General features: G+C 39.2%; 1 protein-coding gene across 3 annotated transcripts in view; it reads right to left on the bottom strand.

The window, feature by feature from the left end:
• LOC102369995 (ELAV-like protein 4) overlaps window positions 1-19728 on the bottom strand; it is a 108970-nt gene that overhangs the window by 61288 nt on the left and 27954 nt on the right. The window contains exon 1 of one of the 3 annotated variants that reach the window (XM_006025308.3): window positions 16090-16206. The exons of 1 other annotated variant lie outside the window; for it this stretch is intronic. In XM_006025308.3, coding sequence (XP_006025370.2) covers window positions 16090-16206 — 117 coding nt within the window. Of the gene's footprint in view, window positions 1-16089; window positions 16207-19728 lie in introns of those variants that run through there. One more of the 3 variants, XM_006025309.3, reaches the window with a different exon arrangement.

Below are 19728 nucleotides of genomic sequence, written 5' to 3'. Positions count from 1 at the left end.
GCTCTTCCTATGGAAGATGTATTTAATATTTCAAATATTGATGCAGTAAAAAGGGCTTAGCCTAGGAAAGAAAATATCCTGAACTGACAGTCATTGTTATACAGGTTTTAAGCTTCAGCATTAATACAAAATACTGGTTCCAAAATACGTTCTAACAGTGTTAAAATGATATTCAAATATTTTTAGCAAGTTCACAATTACAGGGTGCCATAACTGTGCTGAACATGAGTGATCCAAGATGACAAAAAGTCAAATTCATGCGTTTCAAAATGGCAAGCCTTTAATACATAATACAGTAAAATCACTATTTTTATAAAGCATTTTTCTTTTCTTTTTTAAACTTCCCAATGTCTTTAGGACAAAGATTTGGAATTATACATTTCTGTGCAAGATGATGCATGGAAATGGAGAGATTTCTTTTCACATTTTTACCAACTGCGTGGCATCTAGCAGGACAAAGAAAGTAAAATATGTTAGTACTACTGCTTGTTGCTAGAATAATGTCTCCAACTGAGACCCCAGCCCTATTGTGCTTGATGATGTATAAACACATAGTCAGGCCAAGGCCAGGGACTGCTCTGCAACATGCTGAGCAAAATGCAGAGACTTTTAAACGACTTGCCCAAGGTCATACAGGAAATCTGTAGCGGATCCCTTAAATCTCCCGTATCCCAGGTCAACATGTTAATCTGAAAGGCCACCACTCTTCCTCCCAACTCTTTTGCAACTGTGGCAGGCATGCTAATGCTGTGCAACAAATTCAGTTCTCCATTTTACTGCCTGTAAAAATGGCTTCTTTTTTTAACCTACACACTCCAGTTCATCTAGTTCTCAGACTTTGCAAATATTCAGTGTACGGGAGAGGAAGAGATGAAAGGAGGCTGCAAGCCCACGTTGTTATCAGTCAATAAATTACACAACAGGCAAACCCGGAGCAGCAGCTCCTCTCAAAGCATGTAAAAATACGTTGGAATTATTGAGAAGAGACGAAATAGGTACATCATGTCCTCTGTGTCATCTCTCCCTCTTTATATATATATTGGGGGTGGCAACGAAGAGGGAGAAAATGACACTTTCTGTACAACTGCACACGGGCAATACTTTCAGACAATAGAAGCAGCCCAACGAGGATGGAGAGCAGAGATGCAACCACTGGCCTCCCTTTCCAGCCCATGCTACATCTGCAGCAAGTCCTGCACACATGCAGAAACCTAGGCTTATAACACTGCAGCCTTGGTTGTTTCTAATCATAAAGCCATTGTGGGGTTTTTTCCACCCCACCCAACAGAAGCAGACTATAGCTGCAGAGCCCTCATATGTATGTACTACCTGACCCTCACGCCGTTTCTCTTCTTGTCCTTCGAGTGCCTCCATTAAGCAAAAGTTTTATACCTGTCCACAGCTTCTTTACTGTGCCATAAAGTGGAGCATACAGGTTCATGCCAGCAAGAATCTCTCCATTTTTTTTTTTGAAGCCCTATATATACTATGTGGTTCTATTTTTAATACGCCACAAACATCCAGCAAGAGCAGGAGACCACATCCTGAACATTTCTGAGCTTTTATATATCCCGTTGGAAAGAAGAATTAAAAGGTACAACACGCTGTGGAGCACGTAAAGGTGACCTGCCTAGCTCTAAATCAGGGTTACCCTATTCAAAGCAGCCTACTTTATTTGTGGATTCACTTCCAGGCCCCAGAAGTTGAGCTGCCGTCTCTATTTACACTGGATTCATTGGAATATATATATACACACACACACACACACACACACACACACACACACACACACACACACACTCCAATATATATATAAAAAAAATCTTCTATGCCATTCAGGTTGACGTGTGTATACAGAAATAGAGAATCCGGCTTTGATTTTACAGGCTCCAAACTGGAATTGAGCTTTGGAAGAGAGATGCCGCAGCAAAACACAAAGCGTGGCAAATAAGAGCCTCCGAGCACGTGACATGGGTTACAGTTAGCTCAGGTTCAAATCCCTTATAGTTCCTTGAGGTCTTGCTGGCACAGACCTTGACAAAGAGCAATAATAGGGAACTGTCCTAACTTGGAGCCAGGACATCTGGAACAAAAGGCTACTCTGTACGAGAAACCAACCACTTGGTTCTCCCAGGAGGCCATGGGCGGCACACACATGAAGTTCAGTACATCTTATAAATTAGAACAAAGGCGCACAGGTCAGGTTCCTCCCTCCCGAGGCACGCCTCCTTCCTCTCCAATTACCCTTTCTTTTTGCTAAGCTGGCACTCTAAAGTCAGGTTACTCTGTACCTACGAGTTTCCCAAGCTGTTTCGATCAGTCTGTATCATTCCTCATTTCCCCCTGCTTGTTCTTTCAAGATGCAGCTGAAGGACAAGGAAGTGCTAAAAAAGACGCACACAGTCTCCTAACAAGGAAGCCAGTTTTTCCTGATTGGGTGCTCTGAATCCCACTATACAGTGGGATTTCTCACCTCTTCCTCAAAAAAATTATGCTATATTAGGTGGTGAGCCCCACAAAAGGGGAAGAGGTCTCCTATAGACTACCCTTTTCTTCTTAAATGATGCATTAACAGTTACAAGGTTGAATACCCAGAAGTGTATTTAAAATCTATACTTTGTAGCATGGTGGTTGGCTCAGTGAAGAGCAGAGCACTACAATAATGGCTGTGCGATGCAAGCCAAGATTGTGCGCACCAAAAAATATCAATACGGGACTCTGTTAGATACAGACGCACAAAGGTTCTCTTAGATTGGAGAACTTGTAACCTGAAAATACAAGTACAGGACAAGGAACCTTTTTTTGGCTTGTTTTTAGAATTTGATTCTGTTCTTGCACTTTCCCACCCAACCTCTATCCATTAGATCAAATTTACTATTTATTTAATGACATTGCCAGTTTAAAAAAAAAAAATTCTAATGCTTCTTTTGTTTGTGTCCAGGTATATTCTTCACACACACGTGTATCTATTTATTTAAAGATAAGTGTAACTGGTCAGGTACTTAGCGGGTGTAAACTGACATAGCTTTAATGTGGTCAACCGTTTTTGCTTGATATGCTTTTTCCTCATATTTTAAACTCCAACAGAAATTTAAACAAACCTCCCATATTATAAGCTATGTCATTTGCAATTGAAAAGTCGGAGACACCTACTAACAAGAACTAGAGAAGACAAGGCTGAGCAAGGAACGTCTAAGATCTGGAGCAACTGATACACTAGAAACATCAGGTAACATTTTCAAACGTGCTTCAGCGACTTCAGAAGTCAAATCCATTTCCATAGGACTTGGGCTCAAAGCATTTTTTAAATTATACCCTACTGTTTTTCATTGAAGTGAAGGCATACAAAGAAACCGATGGCTTAGCAACGTGCATACCGCACCAGTTCTTTCAAACATACCTTGGATTCTCATTTCAGTAGGACTTTACTGAAGATATACTGGCGACTATAGTTAGATAATTCTACTAAACACACACGAACATTTTCCTCCGCCAACAACTTGTGAATGGACTCCAGTGCCTTCAAGTCTAAGTGGTACAGAACCAACCAAGATCAGACTTGGGATGACAATGGAAGGGAAGCCTCTTCCATCTTGTGTTAGCTGTATACTTCCCTGTCCAATACTAAAGGACACTGCATGAATTAGTTATAAACTAGGAATATTACTACTTTTCTACCTACATATAAATCACTTACAAGGCCACAATCTTGCACCATGACAATGTCATTTCTGAAAACAATGGTGCTTTCAGGAAGAAAAAGGCTTCCTGCTTTTGCAACAAACAAAGCCTGACCAAAATTTTAATGGACTACCCCCATAAATACTGAGATCATCCCAAACTGAAGGGTCACAAACTGACAGCAAAAACCATTGATTATTGGAAGATTCTCATGGAAAAAGAAGTGGATATGACCTACTAGTATACAGAAGTAGCTCTCTAGTCTCATTATATTATGGAAAAAATGTCTATACTGTGCACCAAGTGAGAAGGACTTAAATCCACTGCATGGTAAAAGACCTAAAAAGAAGAATATTTTGCTTATTTAGATATAAAATCACATGCATAAAAGAAGACCTAGGCTGGACTCTAAATATCTTGAGCATCAGATGTATTATGCAACCATCAAGAGACAAAACAGCTTTGCACACCAACCTACTCACCACAGATCAGGTTAAATGATCATAATAAACTCTTTTGTACTTAAAAATCTATAATTTTATAGACCATCGAACATACAGAAACATGCCACAGGCCAAATCAAAAGACCTCTTCCTTTAAACTTTCAAAGGAAACTCCTCCCTCAATTTTTCCAATAAATGAACCCCAAAGACCTGTTCAAAAAGATGGGCACACCAAGAAGATCAATGCATTATCAGGACATGTACATTTCAAACATGAGTAGGAAACCCATCGTGGAAAATACATTCATGCCTATATCTTCTTTTGTGCCATCAGGACTCCAACAGTACCTCTGCTAGCCTCAACGGCCCAAAGAGGCACTCTTTCAAGTCAAATAAGGGCCTGCGTCATTCAGAGTCATACGTCAAATGCAATACATTAAGTTCTACTAAAGCAAGTGATGGCGATGTAGGAAGTGACACTGCATCACTGTTAAAAATAACCTCCATCTCTGACCGCTGGGGGTAAAATGAAGGAGGCTGGACTCCAAACGGGTACAAAAAATGGACTAGGAGAAGGTCGATCCCTTGTTGGGTAATCTGGCTGGATATTAACATAAAAGGTTGTTGATAATCACAAAGACCCCCCCAAGCAAGTCATTCATTACAAATTTGCATACAGCATTGATATGTTGAGGGTATTTAACATCAACATTTTTTTCCACTAAATGTCTAAATGTATGAATATTTCTTTCCATAGTAGGCTAATGACAAGTACAGACAATAAAAAAAAAAAAAGATTCTAAAAATATTCTCCTCTTTTTCCTGGATTAGCATGTCTACAGTTAAATATAAACCGTGCTCTATAAATTATCAAATACAATGTCAAATTCTGAAGTGCACTCAGGAATCTCTCACCAAGTAAAAGATACTGCAGAAAATGTTAAGTTTGTCCTGGCCCAGTTACACTAAAAAAGAATATGCTACTCTGCTAGACTATGGAGTTAGTTTCCATCCCTAATCATATTAAGAACTACTGCAACTACTACAGTAGATATATATTGAATTTTCCAGGACCCTCTGTATCAAGCAAAGACATGATTCTCGGGAACAGCTGCTCTTACAGGAAGGAAATTAACAGCAATAAGCAACAGCATACCCGGCACACACACACACACACACACACACACGCGGCACGCACACACACGCGGCACGCACACACACGCGGAAGATTTTCTAGCATTCGCACATTCTGTTAAATGCCATTTGTACACACGTATTACCACCAACTTTTGTGTAACAAAGACATACAATTATGTCTACCATGCCAGGAGTATGGCTGGTGCTTTTCACAGATTTCACAGACATTAGGGCTGGAAGGGACCTCAGAAGGTCATTGAGTCCATCCCCCAAGTACAGCAGTGATTCTCAACCAGGGTGCCTTGAGATCCTTTCAAGGGTGCCACAGGGCACCATGAAATGTTAGCAGTGTTAGGTGGGCGAACATGAATCACAAGACACACCTGGGAGATTTCCAACAGGAAATCAAAGTATTAAAACCACTTTGCCCTTCTGGGGTCTTTGCAAGAGAATTGCTCTATTATTTTTCTGTAGTTGAAAAAGGAGTGAAAACTAAGAACTGGCATTTTCTGAGAAGTGCCCCGAGTCCAAAAACACTGGGAACCAACCACTCCTTTACACAAATGAGAGAGGTCTTGGGCCAAAGATTCTTGCAGTCTATGGTGGACACAGTGCAGCAAGGAAATGATTGATCAGCAGCAGAAGGGCAAGGATAAAATCAATAGTAAAAGTAGGATGGTTGTAATAATTCCAATCTTCACACTTACCAACACTTAGTTTAGGTATCCAAAATCTGGAAATATTTCCCAGTATGAAATCATGCATTACTATTTTACTACGAGTTCCTAAGCAGGCTCTTTAATGGTGACCATTGTGAATATTTTAAGATCTGACCTTGAATTGCTGAAGTCCATGGGAGTTTTGATTCTGACATTGTTAAGAGACAGAGCAAACCTTCAACATATAGCTGAGTATAGCAACCTATTATTATTTTGCCTGTGAGGTTTGCCATGACTGTCTCAAACCAGAGCCACTCTACATATATAGAGCCTTATAATGATGCAAAATCAGGTTGCCTCCTGATCAAAAATGCCCGTAAACAAGCATGACTAAAAGGTAGTGACTCTTACATAAACTCCCTACCTATATTACCAACAAAACACTACAAAATGGAAGAAGAGTTATTTTTATGCAATGGAAAAATCAATGCAAGTGAAACTGTCTTTTGGGAAGGGCTACCACAAAGACAATAATTCTGACAGTGACAAATATCACTTTTGTTCTGGTGTTACAAGAAGTATGTGGACTTATGGGAACTGTACTGCAACGCTGCACAACAGATAATTAATGCTATGGACCACATTCCCAGTGCTCTACATTCTGGCTGGGTACACTATAACACAGTTTTAGAAGATGAGTCAGATCTACTTCAAATTTTAAATTGAGGAAATTGTCATTTTTTGCTAGTTTTAAGTACTGTAATAAAAACTTTTGGAGAGGGGAAGGAGGGGAGAAGAGACAAACTTCCTTGATCCATCGTCAAGCTCCAGAAGCTTTTAAACAGCACTTTCTACTATAGTTTAACATTTGAGCTTGATTGACTACTACTATGTTTTCTAAATGAGAATTTTGCAGTTCAGTTCAATTCTGTAATTTTTCAGGTGCAACCTAAAAACACCAAGGAGCTTAGACGGACTGCTTGAAAAAGTAGCAGACTAGTGTAAGTGAGCGTCGACTCACCACAGACCAACTTGCACAACCCATGCTCGTTAAAAACCGTAATTCGTAATTCGCAAATTTCTAGGGTCACACGATGGGTCATGTGAGTCCACGTTTTGATCAAATGCCTATGAGGGAGCTAAAACCCAGAGGATGGTGTTTGACTATCCTTCCCAGCACTTAGCAAATCCACCCACGATGCTATTAAACGATTGGGACTGAAACACTTTTACTACTGGAAAGCCACCAACAATGTCACTGTCCACTACTAGCATACACAATCACGGACACGTTTTGCACGCAACTTTCTTGCAGCTTTACAAATTACACTACAACTTCAACATTCGTTTGCATCTTTTTTCAAAGCACATGCACTACATATCCTAGATTGGATGTTACCGGTATTTTTCATTATGGGTTGTTTTCTGCTAATATAAATCTATTTTAAATAAAAAAGAAACTGAGAGAGTGGGGGGGGGAATTTTTTTCAGAGAGTTCAAGGACACATCATTTGCCCATCACAGCAGCATGTCTGACACAATTGTGTGCGCCTTAGCAACAAGGGAGTACTACAGCATTTTATATACATCATGACTCCAAATATTGTCAAAGCCAGCCTTGCATTTTCCTGTGTAGCTAGTCTCCAGAAAGCACGCACGACCATTTAACTGACCCTATTTCCCACCCCCCACATTCTCACTGTCTCTTCGTGAAATTTAATTAAGGATTCCTTCCTGATTCTCAGCATTTCCTGGCTCTTATAGATTACCTTCTTCATTAGGGAGACTGTCTTCGTGCAAAGACACAATCAAGGGTAGAACAATAGGTAAGAATGCCTCTCAGCTTCCTCCTTGCTTTATGAGGCCCCAAAGATACGATATGGATAAAAGCTTGGAAATGGCTAGGGCAAACACAGATTGTCGTTACAGAAAAAGAAAAAGGAGCCGAACAGCAGTACCACGGAGCTCTTTCTTAATGAATGTATGCAAATAATGTAAATGTTATATGAAGACAATATCAAGTGGTTATGAAAATTAAAAGCGTGTTCTTATTACAATCCCATTTCAAAGTACCGATGTTCCCAAGCTATTGTGAACTCTTTGCCGGAATACTTAATTAAGTAAACAACAAACAAAAGGGCTCATCGCTGGTGCCCCGAGCTATCATCCAAAACCGGGTATAATTAAAGGTGTGAACAACAAACTAAGTAACAAATCTACAAAGTCAAGGTTTTGAGAAATTAATGGGCATCACGGCACTGCACCAGTTCAAATTTATCACTCATTATCTCCCAGACTAGCACGGTGCGGTTTCACATGTTTGTGCCTCATTCTCTTCCCTTCAAGCCTTTCCTTCCTTTTCTAGATGGCTAATTTTAGACAATTACTGCCTGTGACATACTGAGACTTCTTTTGCCTCCTTTTCTTTTTCTTGCTGTAAAGCTAGTGACCTATAAAAGCCCCCTGCACCTAAAATATTCTGGGATTTTAGAAAGTAAAGATGGATTATTTGAAATAAAGGGGGGGGGGGGGGAAGGATAGGGAGGGAAGAAAAGCAAGCAAAAAGTGTTTGAATTTCCAGTTTCCCCACTCCTCTGCTTTGCATCATCCCAATGGCTAAATACATTCAGATGCAAAGATTAAGCATTTATATAGAGAAAATGCTAATTGTAGTAGGATTAGATATACTGTACTTGTTGCAGAGAAATCATTTTCTGCTCTACAAATAATGCTCTAGGAAGACAAAAAATGCATGCCAATAAAGCCATAAAGTTACTTGGAAGTCTTAGGCTCAAAATAAGTATTGACCTTTGCACTACACGAATGAGACCATGCTATATCTTACATTTAGTGAATGCCCTTTCTGTTCTCGTATGAATTCCTGCATTTTCTCTCACATGTACAAATTCGACGGGAAGATATATATGCACAAACAGACTTGTACAAATACACGCTCATCCCTCTTTCCATCCATCTCGCATAGAGAAAGAGCGAGCGAGCAGTGGAGGAGGGGTGACTTTCTAACACAGATTAGCAAATTTTGTGAAATCTGGCCTCTCACCTACAGAGGTACCATGCTTTTCAACATCATCTTGCTCATAGCAAGACTGTTTGCGCCTCTTCTCCCCCAAAAACCCCAATGACATTGAAAAAAATACTGCATTGCAGCATTTGCTAGTGCATCGGAGTGTATCCAGTCGGCTGTCCCACAGACAAACAAATGTATATTTTAATGTGTCCAGGCATGTAAATTAGTTGTCTGGTAGACACAGATTGTTGGAACAGACAAGCGGATTTGAAGTTCTGGGTTTCTTCCTGCCTATATCTCATATTCTCTCCTACTGCTCATGTCTTGCCTGTGGTATCGCTTGAAATTTTCTGAAAGTGGAAATTACCAAGGAACACAACAAATCCCCTTGGTAGGAAATGCAAGACAATAATGTGCAATTTCAGACAAAAGCTAACACCACTGTCCACCACCAGATAATGGGTAAGTAGTATGGCAATCACATGCAGAAAACAGCCTTCATTTAATGAGTACTCCCAGCAGCATACTAAGCAGGGGAGGGATGAGAAAAGAATCCCCCAGAATCTAGAAGACATTCTTTTAAAAAAAAATAACTAATAAGACTAAAAACATATCATTTTTATGCAACAACTAGATTTCCTCCAATAAGAACCCAAACCTTTAGCAGGATCTAATAAAGATGGTCAGAGTATTTCCATGCCCATTCAAAAGGGATTTCCAAATAAAACCTCCTGCAGCTCGTTTTTAACTGTCCTTTGTCTTACTATAAGTCAGCAACAACTTGGGTTTACTTCATCTGAGAAAGCACAGAAAGGTAAAACAGAGAGAAAAGGAAAGCAAAGAACGCTGCCAACTCAGTCAATAATGGAAGAGCATTTCTGTATCTAACATGGGAACTTGACCAGGAAGGTCTCTGGCAACGTCATTTTAAACTGATGTCTGGGGCCAACAACTTTACATGCAAAATTCCATCCTTTTGGGGTATATCCTCACCAAGGTAAGAATTTCACATATATTGCCATAGGAAAAAAAAACAAAACAGTTATATTTTCTCCATGTTTTCCTTATACAGGAAAAGGCTTTACATTTTACAGGTTTATACATAAATATCCGTGGCAATCTCAGATGACATTTCACTTATTTAACTGCTATTTGCCTACACTATGTGCTCTCCAACGTGCAAGGAGAGAATGTCGCTACATACATGCAGGCTGTGCTCATTAATATAATCTTAAAACAAAGAAAAGCGGGAGATCGGGGGGAGAAACATGTTTTGTAAAAAAGAAAAAGAAAAATCAGGATTTCCTTATTTTTAAATACTTGTCAAAATCCTAAGCTGGACAGAAAATGAACATAGAGCTGCACTGGCTGCTTGCGACCCTCAAACAATGCAGCTGTGCCTGATCAAAGCCATCCTAATTTATTCTCGCGACCCAAGTTCATAGTTTTAGAATATAACATCACTGATCCGAGGACAGAATGAATATTATTTTCCTCTCTCCCATATTACATCTGTTCGTGTCTATGTGGTGCCTCTGTGTGTGCACACACATGCACGACATTTCAGCTCTTACATGCACACAGACAACAAAAACCTCCAAATTTGTCTTCCCCTACAGAGAAAAAGCGTTGCAGTTTACAGAGGGCCATTCAATTACTTCCTTAAAGAAAAGACCGCAGCACAAGCCTGACTTAAAAGAGAGCAAATTAGAAGGGCGATTTCATTTCTCGCATATTCCCTTTAAACTTAACACCCAACATTCCCATCGGAATTGAACGCTGGAAGCAAAGCGCACACGCCCGAAAACGAATCGACCAAAAATCGGGAAATTCTTAAGACAGGAAGCGAGGCATGTCCTCTAGCCTCAGAACGTTTTTCCTGTGCCTCCTGATGTGTGATGGATGAACGTTTTCTGGGCAAGCACATTTTTTATACCTTTTCTTCTCCCAGCTACGACTTACCAGGCTACTACGCTTCTAAACACTCCTGGCACCCATCCCCTTTTTTAAAGATGCACTTCTGCTCTGCCACATTATTGTGCCCCCCCACCCATATCACACCATCCCAGAGCAATTAGCAAAAGATGCACGATCCTTTAAAAAAGTAAAAGCGATGTACCCGGGTCGAGATTGAAAGTGGATATTGTTGAGCAGGTAGATAATATGGTGTGGCTTGAGGTGGGGCTGGGGAGGACAAGGGAGGACAGTTTCATTATTTTAATAAATTCTGGTGGGCGCAAACGCTGTAGGATACGATGAACTCCCCTGAACTGATGCTTCTGCCATAGAACCGTTTGATTTTGCAAAAATACCAATATCACTTAACACAAAATCACTGCTTAGGGTAAATTCACTCTACCTACTGTTCTCATAGGGACATTTGCTGGAAAATTCTAAGAAATGATTTGCAGAAGCGATCAGCTGTGGGAGTTCACTATTATACCTCTGTCAACTTCATTCAATATAATTTACATTTTTTTTTTTTTTTTTTTTTTTTTTTTAATACTGCCTTGCAGGATGCCTTGCCATTTTTTTTGCACGTACAATTTCACGGCAGGAATACAAAAAAAAAAAAAAATAAAAAAAAATGCTAACCCACTTTTGCAGAGAAGAAAGAACAGATGCTTAAAAATAGATTTCCAGAAATCACTGTAAGCCTGAGCCAGAAATGTAATTAACACCTATTTATAAAGAATAATTAAAGTTGTGACTACCACAAAGAACAGCAAAGATAATCGAGGTAGCCCCTGGTTTTTTGTGGGTTTTTTTTTTTTTTGGCTTTTTTTTCTTTCTTTTTTTTTTTTACACTGTTTGCAGTATTCCCACATGATTGCCACCTGCTCCCCCACTCAGCTTCCCCTATGCTCGTTTCCCCGGCAACCTTTCATTGGCTTTTCCTCCCAGCTATCGCTTTCAGTTCGGCTGCTCAGTCTAATCTTATTTGTTTTACACCCATCAAAACAAGCAGCTAGACAAAGACAATCCTATAAGAATGGAAAAGACCGTAGCTTTGTTTCCCAGTTATAATAAATATCCACAGTGAAAGTCTGTAAAACGTTCAATTGAAAGAAAACTAGCAGGGGTGATATGAATTTTGAAGATTTTTCTTCTCCCTCCCCGCCCCCCCGCCCCTGGATTGCACTGTTCTGTAAAATTCAAAGTCGGCAATAGTTGGATTTGATCATGCCATTTTGCACAATCTGTAAGGAAAACATAAAGGAGGAATAAGCCGAGTAGTTTCTGATTTCATTGCCAGAAGAATACGCTAAAAATAGAAATACTATTTTCACAGAAATGGCTTTGATTTCCATCAGCATTAAAAAAAAAAAAAAAAAAGCGCACACCCTTCTGCTTCACTCTTGCACTAGCTTAAAGGAAACAATGCTTGATTTTTAGATGCAATGATTTCATGAACCCCTCGTAGAGCACAAATGCGAATGAAAAGGCATCGCCTGCTGCCTGAGCCGATGGGCACACAGCACAATGACATTGTGACTGTCAGCAGAGACCATCCTTGCTAGACTGAAATGCAATGTTCAATGGAAACAGTGTGAAGTGCCATCACACTAAGGTATATTAAATGCATGCACACACACACACACACACACACACACACACGTACGCATCCTCCTAAAAATAAACAAAGATCTGGGATTTTATTCCCAACTCCCGAGCTACGATGCTACACAAAAGACATGCACAAGGCACGCAAACGGTACGAAATCTGCAACCAGCTCTCAGCGTTCACTTACCATTTTCAAGCCATTCCACTCCATCTGTGATTACAAAGATGGACCCCTACAGCCCCTCACGGTGTCAAAAGCAAAAAGAGCGTTATGTAAAAGCTGACATTCCTTCTTACAGTACGGCTGCCCAACGATGCAACAAAAATCGACATATACTAGGCGCTGCAACACATACAAGCCTCCTCCTCTTTTTATGAGGTCATGACAGGAAACTCTTTGAAATACAATATGCAGCATTTACTGAAGCTCATATAAATCACTCTCTTAAAAATTACCATACCTATTGCGCAGTCCACCAAAACAAAATTACCAGTCTTGAGGCTTTTTTCCAAGGACTCTGCTCTGCATTTGTATTTCCAACATGCCAAGGTGGAAATTAACTGTACACCCCCCCCCCTTGCACACGCACACACACACACCCCACTGAAGCCTCTTTTTTCCTTTAGCATTTCACAGTTAGCCACACACAGCCGTGCATTAGAAACGAGCCTTTTCTTTATTCGGAGAGAAATCGCAATTACCTTACAATGACAAAGTATGTCCTTTATTAAAGGATATGCAGGCAATAGAGACGAGAGAGACAGACAGACAGACAGAGAGAAGAAAAATGTAGAAACAAACCAGTCGCAGCAAGCTAAACTCATGTGAAAACAGATAATGAGGCAGATTGGGGGAAAACTATATATCTACATCTCTATATATATATATATATATAAAACTGCTATAATCATATTTGAAATCTACTAATACCTACCATAACCATTCTTAATAGCAAATATTGGGTCTTGAAAGGCTTCAACTCTTCTAAAGATTTGCTAAGGTTTCAGGGATTTATTTATTTTTTTAAAAAGATCCACAAAGCACAGTGCGGACGTTTGTGCGGCAAAAGAATAAAAAAAAAAGAAAGAAAAAGCGCACTGTGCTGAAGCCCCCCGATTCGAGGATGTAGATAAGAACAACTGAACACAGCCTTGCTGAAATTGGCTTGCAGCTTCTCCTTTTTACATCCATTTATGGGACCATCTGTCAGCTGAAGCCAGAATCTGATTGGCTGGGGAAACTAAAGGAGGCGTTGCAACATCAGGTGCTATTGAAATTAGCTAGTGCCAGATTGACAATGTTAATGATTTGGTGACCTCTACAACAACAGAGACCAGATTTCTGAACTGCTGCTTGTGTCTAGTAATTAAGGCCCAGTTGAAGAAACAACATACATACATGTATTTTTACCTCTTCCCCAGCCCACAAGTACAGTAGCACTTGCAGGCCACATCTCCGGTTTATAAACCTCCGCCGTGGAGGTGTCATACCTCAGCCATGCTTCAATGACTACATCTTCTTACCTCTTGCATGTGTGGCTTTGAGGTCTAGAGTATTTTAACCACCTTATCTTTCTCGACAGTTGCTTTCCGGAGAATTGCATATTTAATGATCTGCCTCTAGGCTTAAAGATATGACAAAAGCACTTTAATGTGCATTTTAACTGCATTTATTCTCAGGTACTATTGGTTTTAATAATCAAAAAAATTTTTTTTTCTTTTAGCAGGAAGATTTTTTAAATGCATACATTTTAAAAAGTAGGTTTGACGTTGCTGTCACTTAACGGTGTCGCTAAAATATACCGGGCATTATTTATCAGAGCATTTAAAGCACAATAAAGGTATTTTATCCTTTTCCAGCTACCTCACTTCATTACTCTTCAGATTTACGAAAAAGAGAATTATAAACGTTTGGTGTTTATAACTCTACAGGAAACACGCATCCTTTTCTTGTTCTGAGAAAGCAACACAACTCCAATGATAAACAAGAACAGTTCACTAATAGGCAACTCGGGGGGATTTTTTTTTTTTTTGGGAGGGGGGAAATGTCATTAATTAGGAAATATTTATTTTTCTCTTCTTCCTCAAGAAAACCACTTAAGGACTTTTTTTTTAATACCTAGGATCCAATATAATAAGGCATGGTGTGCTGTATTTGCAGCTAACCTCAAATTAAAATTTACCTAGTCTAAACCTACCAACTTTTATTCTTTGCAACCCTGGGAATTTAACCGTTTTGTTTTATCACCGAGGTCTCGGGTAAAAGAAAATATTTTAAAAAGCTCTAGTGTAATGTAAGCATTTCTAGTGTGCAACAGAAAAAAAAAACGGAAAACCTGCGGAGAACACTAGCATGGGCCATGGCATATGCTCACCTAGGTCTTCTCTGCAGAAACAAAACCTGGTTTTCAAATATTATAAACGTTCCCAAATATCTACTCACTGATTTTAGGAAAGGCCTTTTTAAATGCAAATATTAACTCAGGTTTGTTAATCTTGCAAACGACACTGCACACGTTGCAAAATTTCTTTAAAGCACAGACGCATGCACAGAAAAAATACACAGCTTATACCAGTGACTGGAGGAAATATATTAAGCTTTAAAATGTAGATATAAATAACTCAAACAAGCAGAAAAAAAACCTCATTTAAAAGAAATCAAACCCTTCTACTCATGGAGTAAAACACTGAATTCAATCTAAATCTATTATGAACAATTCAAATGGCTGCAGAGGATTTCTCTCACCACCCAATAGTTTTTAAAATATGTGTTGCTTTGTAAAAGCTAGCAAAGATTAAAATGGTTTGTAGGATGGGCTCCCTAACTCGCCCTATGCAACTCAAACACCAACTGAACTACTAGGGTGAATTCACCAGCATCAAAATGCTGCATAGCTACTATATTACCATATAGTCTAGTGGAAAAATAAAACACCCCATTGAATATTAAACTTTAATTTGTAATGCAAATTTTTACTTAAGGTTTCTTCAAGGGTTAGTGAAAATGAACAAGGGTTAAAGAAATCTTTTTTTTTTTTCTTTTCAACTTCAACGCACTTTGTTAGCTATAAATTAATGTCATGCATGTCAAAAGATTCAGCCATTTTTTAAAAATGATAATTGCACATTGTAGTCCTGAACAATTCGCTGTTTTGCCAATTTAAAAATCCATGTACTTTGTATATTGATCACTTATCCAAAAGAGGGGGGGAAAAAAAAAAGACACATGCTAAATCTTTCAGAGGAATCCTAAAACCAAATGCACAAATGTCCTCAGAGGCCTCTCTCTAAAGACAAAGGCAGAATCCTATTGTTGAAAAAGTCAACCTTATTATCGGGTTTCCAATAGTACCATTCATCTTTCGGTGCAAGTGGCTGACCACCGCATCACAGTTGTGACACATTTGTAAAGCATCAAATTCTCAATCTCGGCTCTCCAGAATCAGCCAGGCAGCCTCTGAGCAAAGCGATATTTTAATGCAAGCCTCCATCCCCACAAAAAGAAACTTGTCTCAAACAGCTAATCCAATATCAAAATGAAATCACAGGATTGTTTGTCCCCCTCTCTCTCCTTACCATAAATGAGCAGTTTCTTGACTCATTAATGACAGTTTCCCTTAAAAGAAGTGATCTCATATCACTCAGCCCCTCTCCACCATGCATACATCCCAAAGGTTGCGGGTATCTTAGCATCAGTAGCCGCTAGCAAGCTCTCTCGTACAGAGCCCAGATGGACTATACCAGAAGCCAATTCAGCGTTAATAACTACCTACTCTGTGCAGTTTAGAAGCCTTACGTGGCATCATGTCCTAGGCAACAGCAGCCGATTGAAACCACAAATAAAAAGACAACCCAATTCTCCAAAAGCATCGAAAGGGAAAAAAAAAAAAAAAGAAAAAGAAAAAAAGCAAAAAAAAAAAAAATTGAAGAATGATTTTTTTCATCATCTCTGACTTTCCTAAGATTACACGGAATCCTTCCCAAACATATGAAAAAAGGAGAAAAAACCCCCCCAAAAAACAGATGCTGCCCAGAAAAAAAAAAAAAAAGTCACAAAATATTACCTCATTATTTAACAAAGCAGCATTAAGCGTCCTGCTGATTTCAAACATCTTGCCACAGATTTGGGTTTAAGAGCAACAGAAAGAATCCTTTGCAAGCCCTCTGTCTGCAAAGGGTTCTTCAATTTTCCTGCGCACAACAGAATAGTCAATATGTTATTTCCCTAGAGTTCGCACATTAAAACATCTAGGCAGTGAGCTGAATTTCCCCCTTATCACACACACAGTAGACTCCCGTTATATGTACTGCTCTCTTTGCAAGATTAGCCTGCCCCAAACATGGCTGTTGTTTAAACTATTCTTTAAAGTAACAGTTCACTCCATAGCCACCAGGTGGGCAGTGTGCACGACTCAAGTAACCATCTTAAAAGATTTTTCTTGGAATCGCTTTCGGTTGTGATCCAGAACAGAAAGAGCCCATGGTTTTGCAAGTAAAAATGAATTTTTGCATTGTTTTCAGTCCCCGCCTCCTCCCCTGAGAAAGCCAACAAAACCCCGACAAACCCCACAACTCGCAGCAGAGAATTTTTTTTTTTTTTTTTTTAAATCTTAATCATGGATCTAAAAAATTACACATAAGCCTATCAATGAGCAAAAATGAACTTAATCAGTGCAGAGGCTGAAACAGAATTAAAGGAACAATATTGGTGCAAATGGTCTACCGGTCCAAAGAAAAAGGGATGTAGGCTATATCGCATATAGGATGATAAACTGGTTCAAGAAAACACAAGCACAATATTCAGTAGAGATTATTAATAAGGAGGAAGGGGTCTGCTCGCAAACAAACTGCAACTTCCCTGGGTGAAATGCAAGATTAGTTACCAAAATAGTGTTATGATCAACAAAGTGATGCCTTGTGCTTGTGTTGATTTTTGATATTTTTGGTCTAGGCTTGGGCTTTGATGGTTTATAACAGTCTCAGTTTTCTGGAATAACGCAACTAAGGAAAACTCGTTGGAAATTGCTTATCCAACCTTTCCTATCACTCTATACATTATGTAGAAATGTCTTCTCTTTTACTTTAGATCACTGCAGTAAAGAATATGTCTACCACCACGCAAAGTGACTGCATTCACTAGCAGTATCCAAAAGCCCAAAACAGACCCAGGCTCCGCTGCGCCAGGCGCTGTACAGACACATAATAAAGACTTTCTCCTGCTCTGACGAGCTCGCAACTACCATTTTAACGTTTAAACCACAAAGCAGTAGTGTGCGGGAGAACGAAAGACAGACAAAAAACACAAAAAATCTTATTATCGCGGGCGAGAGTGAATCCTACTGAAATCTATGGACGTTTGCAACCAGTTCAGTGACAGCAGGACCCAGAAAGGTTCTGCATAGGGGTAAAGGTCACGTTATTTTATTTCTTTAAAAACACCTAACTATAAGGTTACGGTCACATTATTTTATTTCTTTTTAAAAACCTAACTATAACCATGTGTATTTATTGGAACAATCAGGCATTTTTCATATATCGGTATCTACATGAAGATTTTAAAAAACAGAGTTAAGGCAATGCTTATGCCCCATAGTACTCCTCACCTCCCACCTTGGGCCTTTAAGTAATGTTAGGTGCTGACTTATAATATTAGGTGCTGACTTACAACATAACCTCCTTGAATATATTAAGTTTCAAGCCACTCCTCCTTATATGGGAGAAAGGTTATTTGCAGCAATTTCTGGTTGTATGAAATAAGCTTATTTTCTCACTCACCATATGTCTTGAGCACTAATTAAAAGTGTCACTTTCTCTAACATTAAAACGTAATCATTTAGTAAATAAAATATTCTTAGCTTGCTGGTCTTGGTGAGAATCTATTTTCAGGGTATTTTACTTCCAGGTAACCTCAGGTTTTTGATTACCACCATTCCTCTGATTTAAAGAGAAATATTTAAATTAAAAAAAAAACAGGGAAAAAGAAAAAAAAACCCATGAAGCACATTTTTAAGGACCCATACTCCTGTTACCCTGAGGCAAATTCAACCAATCAATATGAAACCATTGACGTGCCACCATCTGCCAAGCTGCAGAGCAATGTGGTTGGAACAGACCTCTTATAAAGCAGCAGTAGTCTCATTTTCAGTCTATTAGGAAAGCACCAGAGCTTTCATGTGCAAGGACACAAAACTCTAACTCAGACCTTTTTCACACCAGTTTCTCAGTGCACTGCTGCAGAGCTCTATCATTTATGCTGTTTGAGTTTTCACACTAATCATCAAAGCAAGGGGGGGGGGGAAATCAGGAACAGTCCTATTCCACTACAGTATAAAATAAAGAATTCAGTTTAATTCTACCCTAATATGATTATAGCAAGCCACTTAGATGCTGCTGCCTGTGAACTACAACCTGACATTTTCTTCCACCTCATTTTCCTTTTCCATTCTTTCACAGGGGACCAAGCAAATGAGTAGAAAAGCAGATTAAAAAAAAAAAAAAGATGTTTCTTTTATCACTAAATAAAATTAAGATACATTTTAGGACCAAACAGTATTTGTTGTTTGTTGGAACAAAGTAAGGAGGTGGAGGAGAGAGACATATAGGTGGGCTTGAAGTACAGCGCCAATGAACACCAAACAATGGAGAAGAGAAAGGGTTCACACAATGCAAACACTAAGATTTGCCTTGTGCGGTAATTCAAAAATACAGCATCTATGCAATATAGCATCTAAGGAAAGATGTCACATGCCCCTGCCAACTGTAATACCCAGGACTAGGGACAGCGCTCTCCATCTGGGAACCTCTAAACATTTTTTTAACAGGGGTCAGCATTCGCTTCAGCTGCCTTCCCAGAAAACTTATGAGAATTCAACTGAAAAAAAAACCTAACCCAACATAACAGAGGCAAACTTAACATGAAGGGGATGAAAAGTTAAACGATGTAAATATGTGCATGCAAAGAGAGACAAGAGAACCTGATTATTTACAAGTCAGCTGAAAGTTCGGAGAAAGTTTGAAAAAGTTGAACGTGTAAAATAGAGACGTTGAAACGTATCACACTAGATGTACAACCTGGAAGCTCCCGGTAACATTTTGGGGACATTCGCATATACGACAGAACCTGGAATAGCCATCCATCCAGTAAGAAATAAAAACTTGCAAGTGTGAATTCAGAGAGAAAATGAAGAACACAACATCAGATAATCCTGATAAAAT

Source organism: Alligator sinensis, unplaced genomic scaffold (assembly GCF_000455745.1).
Source record: "Alligator sinensis unplaced genomic scaffold, ASM45574v1 scaffold256_1, whole genome shotgun sequence".
Lineage (NCBI taxonomy): Eukaryota > Metazoa > Chordata > Crocodylia > Alligatoridae > Alligator > Alligator sinensis.
The sequence above is the reverse complement of the archived record's forward strand: the minus strand, read 5'-3'. Positions and strand labels throughout refer to the sequence as shown.